The sequence below is a fragment of the Cotesia typhae genome, unplaced genomic scaffold, assembly GCF_013202065.1.
Source record: "Cotesia typhae breed Kobodo isofemale line unplaced genomic scaffold, CoteBio_Ctyphae contig_48, whole genome shotgun sequence".
Taxonomy (NCBI): Eukaryota; Metazoa; Arthropoda; class Insecta; order Hymenoptera; family Braconidae; genus Cotesia; species Cotesia typhae.
In genome coordinates, this window is record NW_027423756.1 from 9,147,243 (window position 1) to 9,156,068 (window position 8,826).

Sequence of the window (8,826 nt, forward strand, 5' to 3'; positions counted from 1 at the left end):
TATAGATCGAAATTTCTCACATATATACATGACACAGTTCGACGAAGGTGAACACAAGGATTATCACTGGAGTAGTGGTAGGACTATCCAAGGCTTCGTGAGTCTCTCTACTCTATGCTACTCAACTCAACTCTATCCCGAGTCTATTCTAGTATAGCCTTTAGATTTTAGCCCGTAGATTGTAGCTTCTAGTTGTATAGTAGTACTTATAGCTAGTGCAGGATATATTCATCCTCTATGTATATGTAGATATCTAACAGTGGAACCCTCATCCTAAAGCCAACGGCTAAATCCATCAGTTGGAATAGTTAAGCGTAATTTGATAATTTTTCAAGTCCTTTATTTTATTGTTTTCATTTTTTTTAGTAAGCTGTAATAAAGATGTAGATATTCTGATTGAAAATAAATGAAAATTATTAAGAAAAATAATTAATAATTAGGCTTATAAGGAAATTCTATGCATTTTTCAATGCAAAATAAATTTATATAAAAATGTATTTGTAAATATGTACGTTTAGCAACATGGAAGGTATATAATAGTATTATATTGTATTCAGAAGCTCGAGTTGGTGTAGGTATGTAGGTATATTTGTGTGCTGGTTGCTCTTGGGATTAATCCGGGATTATTGAACGTGTGTGAGCCGAAAGCCGCTCTACTCGCTTGTCGTCCAAATCCGAAATCCAACGCACACGGGTACATGCGAGGATAATGCTAACTCTCGCGCACGGACATACAACTCTCGGCTAAAGTATATCCTCGGTATTATATGTTTATGGTGTGCTTGGCACTCGGGATTTCGTTTGCGAATATAGCGCTCCCTTTTCTATGTCACGCAAAATAAAATAATAAGTATATATATGTGCATTGTATATTGTATATTCTTGTACATGTATTTAATGATTTGAATAGTTTTTTGTGTTTCATTTTAAAAAATTTGATTTTTTTATTCAATTATTTTTCAGAGGACTCAGCTATACTATAGATTTAGGGTTGCGTGCATACGGGTAATTACACGACGGGAAATTCCAGCACGACACGAAATAAGTTCGATCATCATTTGCCGCGAGCTACGTCCAGTGTAATCGCTGCAAAAGTTTACTCTAAAAAAATTAATACAATACGAAAACCGATTACAATTATTATTTTTATAACTCTTACATAAAAATAATAATAATAAAATTATAAATTTTTTACTTATTCAATATTCTGTGGAATCAAAATCCATTTGCGAAATCATAGTAAATTTTGACCTTAATGATTTAATATATTGTTGAGAAAAATTTCCATCAACCACTCAATTGTAATACATATTTTAATCTGACGGCTCATCCACAAGATAAAAAAATCTTGAAAAATTGATCAATAATTACATGAAAAAATTATCTTTTATTAAAAAAAGTCTAGTAAATAATCACATTAAAAAATAACACGACTTTTCCTTTAATTTTTAGTATGACGTGCGATCAAGAGTTTATGTTTAAGCCCCTGTAGCAAAATTAATACGAAGAAATATAAGCAAGAACTTGTTAATAATATCGATCAAGTGCTGTAATTTTTAAATTTACTTGTTGTTTTCATTACAAAAAATAATATCTTATCGTTTATAACAACTTATAATTTATAAATTTTAATTGTTGAATTACAATCGAAACTGTAAATATCAATAATTAGAATTTTTTTTGTCTGAATTTAATTGAAATGGAACTTTTGGTTTTTCGTTCGGAGCTTCTTTTATTTTCACAGAAACGGTATTATTTCCATTGCTCTTTTTTCATGTATTGTAATAAATTTCAATTATGAAACAAATTGCATAAAACAAATATAAATTTATTTTACAATTTAAATGAATTTAAAAATCATTACTATTAAAGAATTCTGTCTGGCATTTATTTATTCCAATCGATTGAAAATTCATTCCTGATTTTTCGCGGTACATTATTACGGCTCTCGTTATTATTATTACGTTCATTACTTCCATAATAATGATAATAATAATAATGACAATAATTATAATAACAAGAATAATACGCGTGGATTAAAATGTATTATAGAATTATTGCAGTTTATTTATGAACTCGTCGGAAACCCGATTAATGTGAAAAAACAACTCACCGGTAACAGATGAATTTTTACTGAGATCAAAGCCCTCGGGTTTTGGGCTGGTAGAATCGATTTCCTGTTTGGTGTGTCGATTATGATGAGCTCCGAAGCTCTGCTGCTGTGATTGCTGTTGTGCCTGCTGGTGCTGGTGTTGATGCTGGTGCTGGTGTTGGTGCTGATGCTGATGCTCGGTCCTTGGCTGTCCGGCACTCGCGATCAAGTTACTCTGCTGCTGAGACGGCTGGTGTACCAGCTGTGGATGCTGGACTGAAGCAGGCCTGGGTGTCGGGCTACGGTTCGTTGCGTGTGCTGTTTGGTGAGATTGCGGGCACCTCGGGATCGGAGACACACTTGATGAACGCGATGGCGGCGTTGCCTTGTGCGTCAGCGCCAGTGCTTGACTCTGTAACACATCATGTTTCATCTTATTTTTCTTCAATTAATTTCTTCAATTTTTATTCTTCAAGTATTTGAAGATTTTGAAGTTAAACTTTTAAATAATAATAAATAAAAGTGAAAAATTACAATGTATTTTTTTCGTTGCTAAAAAAAATTTTTTTTGTAAATTATTTAACAAATATTTCATTAAAAATTGAGAAAAAAAATTTTTTTGCATTATTGAATAGATCTTCAAGGACACGTATTAAAGAAGAATAAAATGATAAAGACAAGTTTTAAATTCAGTGCAATCGAGTAATTAGGAACGTCGAGTAGGCTGTATGTACACGATAGTACATACATATGTGACAAATAATGCCAGCACGCATATAATAAAAATATAACTGATGAAATCTGAGCACGTGGTTAAATAATGTCGACTTGTAGCTTACAGCTATACACACATAAATACATGTAATTCTAACTGTGCCCAATGATGACTATACAACATATTAAGACAAGCAAAGAGTTTACTACTTAACTTGGATTTGTGTATATATATGTATATATTTATGACATATTACATGTTCAATATAAGTAAAGTTAACACCATGCAGATACAGATAGTAAGAGTAGTGGCGGCTAGTGGCTAAGCCGTTGGTTTGTGTCAACAGGGGTCAACTGGGCCCAGAATGCGAGAATCCTCAGCACGCACTCCCTAACTGTCACAGCCAGTTTAGTTATATATTCTTAAATATATCTTAAACGGCTCATGTCACACCAATTCTTATTTTGATCTTAATCATGACTTGGGCATAAAAGTGTACGGACAAAACCGGCGTTCAAATAGATTAATCTCAGAAAAAATTTTTAATTCGGTAAATCCAAATATATATAACTGATATAATTATTTTATAATAAAAATAACTCTTTAGAAAAAAAATAAAATAAAGTTTTTAAACAAATTGTAAAAACTGTAAGGCAAGAGTTAAGCATATCTTTCGCGCTCCATTCTCGAGGTATGCAACAAATAAATAAAATTTGATATCAATCTTGGTAAAGAATTCATAAAATTTACCAAATGATGTATCGCTATTGGATTATTTAAAAAAGTGTCTCAGGATTTTATCCACCCGAGATTTTTTATTGTCGCGACTGTACTCCAGCACGGGCTACTGTTTCGGGAACCACGCAGCCCGTCGGTGGTATGCAGCAGCACCGCAACCCAAAAAAACACGTCGGACGGGCCTCCGTGAGGCTTTTATTTGGGTCCTCCGGTCTTTCCAAGCTTGTGCGTCAACTCACTGATGGCTCGGCATGTGTACGTTAGTGTGCGGTGGTTTGAACATGGCCCACCACCAGTACATGCGTAGCGAATATAAAAGGAGTATAGTAGAGATGTGAATATAATATATAAAATAAAAAAGAATTGAGTTTTGACTCGAGTTGAATATGAAGTAAAGCATTATATTGGGAAATAATGTATGATATTTCGGTACTTATTCATTTTGTCGCTATTATTTTATTTTCGGTTATTCTTTGTCAGGAATCGAGTCTTTCTTTACTTTCGTGATTCGTGATCTCGAGTCATACGAGACAGGTGCGAATCACTGGTTAAACGAAAAAGGCTCCAGAAAGAAGAAAAAAGGAGGAGGAGTAGGGTCATCATTACGACGTGCACTTCTGAGTATTGGTGGTACCGTCAGATGCGGGATGAGATTGCGATATGTGTGTGTATATGTATATTACGTGTACCGAATGGAAGGAGTGAAGTGATGTGATGAGATATAGCAAAACCAAACTGCGCGGAAGCGGGTATTAACTCAAAGCATGTGTATTGTGGCACCGAGTGTATGTAAGAGTAAGAACTACGGCAACAGGTGGAAATCCTTTGGCTTATCTCGATGTACTAAGGATTTTTTTTTTTTTAAATTGGAGTGCAATTCAATGTTGGGGAATTTTTATCGATTCGTTCTAATTAGTTAATTAATTACTTTTTTGTTTTATTTTAATAACTGAATATTTGATTCAGTTTATTTTTAATATCAACTGATGGATGTTATCGAATTTTATTTTAATTGAAGAAAAAATTTTTAATTTATGAAAATTTAATGTATATTATAGAAAATTAACATTTTTTATAATTACATAATGATAATTAACTGTTTATAATTACTTTTATTACATTGTAGACTAATAAATATTGTATGATTATTTTAATTGCATAAAAAATTTTATAATTCATTTATTTTAAAGCAAATGAATTATTTTATCAAAAAAACATTTTTTTTATTTTGTAATAAAATATTCATTGGTGTACGGGAAAAAATGTTATTAAATTGAGTAATTTTTGCTTAAAATTTTAATAGTTCAAATTATCACTAGTAATTTAAATAAATAAAAATTTTTTCTCGACAAATTGTCAAAAAACAAAACGAAAGTTTTAAATAAAACTAAAAATTTTTTTCTCATAAAACAAAAATTGATATTCGATCCAGTTTGTTTGGTGTCGGCACGCAAGTGTTATTAAGAATCCATGGCTTAAAGGATGGCTCGTAAAACGACCACGTGTACACTGACGCGTACATATGGTCACGCTATTTGACCACCCCTCGAACCACTGAATAATCGTTATTCATCTATCCGGTGTCTCTGTCCAGGCTTAGATTTCCCGTCGACACTGTTATAAATTTATTTGTCTATTATATCCCTTTTCCAGTTAATCCACATCTATACTTTTAATTTAATAATCCATTTTCTTTGTTAAATTCATCATATACAAGTCTATGTTCATTTGTAGCAATAGTCGGTCTCTAAATTCAGATTCCATCTCTTCAACCCAACAATTATTGTCATTCTTTACATTTATATTTATATTTGTATGATATATCATCCACATATTATGTGTAGTATCTGTCAAGCCACGTCTTACATAATCCATCCACTTAACTTAAGCAGCAGGCGCTTAAATTACGCTCTACTCGTAGATTCTTTTTAAATGGATTCATTTATTATGTAGCTATCATTGATATCATCAGACTCAACGGTTTCATTCGCAGATTAGCAATAAACCAATCAATATATTCAATTTTTTTTGTTTCTTTTGTTGCATCTTTAATTTTTAGAGTGAAGTATTTATAATAAAATAATTGGGATTCCACTTAGTAACCTCATTTATTATTGTCGCGATTATAAAATGTAGTCTAAATGGATAAACGCTGTATTTATAAAAAAATGCAATTATGTTATCGATTACAAACGGTGGTCTCCTTGCTGTAAATATGCATAATGGGCTTTAGATAAATGTATATCAGTAGTCGTCATGTACTTTGTAGGATAAGCATTAACTTCGTTGTTAATAATTATTATTTCATAAATACATTTCGGTTCCAAAAGATTACTTTTTGTGATATAAAAAAAAAAAAAACCAATCGATTACTAGCTTACGATACCAAGATAATTTTTAATTTATTTAATGCAGTTATCTCAAACAAAAATTATTAAATCTTACAATTATACCCAACAAAGTTTTTTCATTTTTAAGTAATTTTTTTTTTTTTATTGCTTTACAATTTTTTTTCAACACCGCTATACCATAAACTTTAATTCATCTGTCAATCACTCAAAAAATCAGGAACTAATATACAAAATTTGAACAACAATGATAATCATCAATTGAAATAATTATGATATAACTAATAAAAAGAAAATAATCGGTAGGTTTCTTCCGGTTGAACGACCTCGCCCGAATTCTTGCAATCAAACCGGGCAACAGCCACAAGCTCAACTGGTATCTTATCGTATCGCAAATGCTGCAACAGTAACAGCGAACGACTTAACTCTTTCAGTGGTATCTCCTCTGCGCTGCATCTACGCTATACACATACTTACTAAAATTTACACATATGTGATATGTTATGTTAAACAGTAGTCCGGGTTCTGTGACCAGTGACCAGTATTCAATATTGTATACGTGGCATATATACCTACATATATTATTTTATTATGTAGTAATAGTAATATAAGAGTTGTAGTGATTCCGTGAGCCCACCGTACAGGAAGAAGGCAGGGGCACATCCGTAACATGCCCAGAACCCGTGACCCCCCACCTTCACTTCATTTACATCGGTATGTTCATTCTCTTTTCTCCCCATACGTATATCTAATATGCAATATATCGTATATAAATAAATACAGCGATCGGTGATTCAACTTTAAACTTGGACGAATTATTTCTATTTATATTTTATGCAGTAGGTGAATGACAAAACGATATCTCGGTACAAATTATTATCATTATTTTATTACTCGTCCAACACTTTTCTGACTACTCGTGTCTTTATTGTGTTAGTGATAGACACTTAGGGTTGAATATTACGCGGGCTAACTAATGGAAAATTCCCGAGGGTGGTAAATCGCCTGTGTAATAGTCAACATAATGCTTTGGGTTTTATCCAACGTACTCTCGAATACAAAGTACTTTGTTAGTACTGTTTATTTTGTTTTCAAATTTTAAAAACTACCCTAAAATATTATGATCAGACAAATCATCTTGGAATTACTTTTGAATTTATTATTTTATTAAGTTAGAGTGCGAAATATTTTAGATAATTAAAGTATTGTTTGTTTTCACTAATTTTTTTTTTTTTGATAATACGCTAATTCTTGTTAAACACGCTATAAAAATTCACACAATTTCGATTAGTATTTATTTTCATTATTGTCTTATCAAAAAAATTTCAAACTTTGCAAATTAATCTGTAGAATTTAATTGGTGATTGGTAATCGGTAAAAATTTATAGTTAACTAATTTTAGCAGCTTGGAACGGTAAAACGTGTTGAAGATTGGGACGTTATATCAACTTTTAACTAAACCATACTTAAATATAAAATAAAATTTTTCAAAGTCATTCTTGTATACTTTGTCGTTGAATTTTTCTTATTATCAAAATCTTTAAAGTAATTGATAATAGTTCCTGTTTGCAAAATTAAAAATTTTTTATTTTAAAATTGACTTAAAAGAATTAGGGATTAATATGTAATAAAAATGATTATTTGTAAGATTTCGTAATATTATCATTACTTCATCAAACTATACAAATCGAATAGAATTAATTATCATACGAATTTTAAAATATGTGACCAGTAAAATTAAATACGTAAAAATTTTATTAATACTCAATTGTAATTTACACGGAATAATAATAATCTATTGCTAATAAATTTAAATGTGAATATTAATTTTGATAATACGGTAATATTGATTCAAAATTTTATGATTTGAAATATTTCTCAATCAGATAAGTTTGTTTTTAAAACATTAAATAAAAAATAATTTCATGAAATAATTAACCTGTCAAAAAAATTTTTTATGAAGTGAAATAAATAATTCATAAGCAAAATAAAATACTAAAAAAAGTAATAACCTGTACTGGATCAACTTTAGTATTGGCAGCCACCCAGGCCTCAGCAAAAGTCTCCATAGCGCTTTGAAAATCCATTCCACGTTTTGACACTTGACGAACACAACTCGCCGAAATATGTAATTACTGTTTGCTCTCCGCAACAACAATAATCCAACAAAATAAATAAAGCTGACTAACTCCTTTATCGCGATATATCAGCTCCAAAATTAAAATAACATTCACATAAAATTAATAATCAAAAACAGTTATTTCATTATACTATATTGTATTATTCAGTAACAACCAACTATTACAATCAGATTAATAAAATACAACAAATAAACATATATTATTACAATTAATCCACTAAATAATCACTGTTAAATCACTGGCTTTTTTCGATCTTCCTGAAGTATTTTTATTCATTTTACTTTCAACATCTTCAAAATTTACCTTTATTTTTATTATTATTACTCTCCATTCACTGAGTTCACTTATTGTTAAGGTTAATAAGTCTCGAGTCGTACATAAATAAGTTTAATCGTATGATGCAAGGGTTCAAAATTTTATTCTTCACACATACTCAGTCCTCAATTTAAATAAAATATCCGTAAACAAAAAAGCTCCAATTAAAAATGGCAAATTTAAATTATTTTTTGGCTTATCAATTTTTTTTTCGCACCGTCAAAATTAATTAAATTAAAAATAATAATATCCATCGTAATAACATTTACAATAATAATGATAATAATTACTAGATTAACATTAATATTGATATTATTATTAATAACGACACGGTTAGAAGAAAAGTTGGAGCCGCGACTGTGCGTGCCCGAGCGCTTCGGCGCCCAATGTGAATCAACTCTCTACTCAGTCCGGTACGGGGCGACTCGCGTGTTACTGCTACGGTTATTCCCGCGTGTGCGCCTTCGTTCACCCCAC

The 8,826-nt window shown here is 30.8% G+C and overlaps 1 protein-coding gene across 2 annotated transcripts in view; it reads right to left on the reverse strand.

Moving 5' to 3' along the window:
• Positions 1 to 8,587, reverse strand: part of Dve (SATB1_N and homeodomain domain-containing protein dve) — a 28,160-nt gene extending 19,573 nt beyond the window's left edge. The window contains exons 1-2 of one of the 2 annotated variants that reach the window (XM_074245713.1): positions 7,906 to 8,587; positions 2,114 to 2,504 (exon numbers count right to left, since the gene is read on the reverse strand). In XM_074245713.1, coding sequence (XP_074101814.1) covers positions 2,114 to 2,504; positions 7,906 to 7,980 — 466 coding nt within the window. In that variant the 5' untranslated portion in view covers positions 7,981 to 8,587. The remainder of the gene's footprint in view (positions 1 to 2,113; positions 2,505 to 7,905) is intronic. The other variant, XM_074245714.1, reaches the window with a different exon arrangement.
• Positions 8,588 to 8,826: the final 239 nt, after the last annotated feature.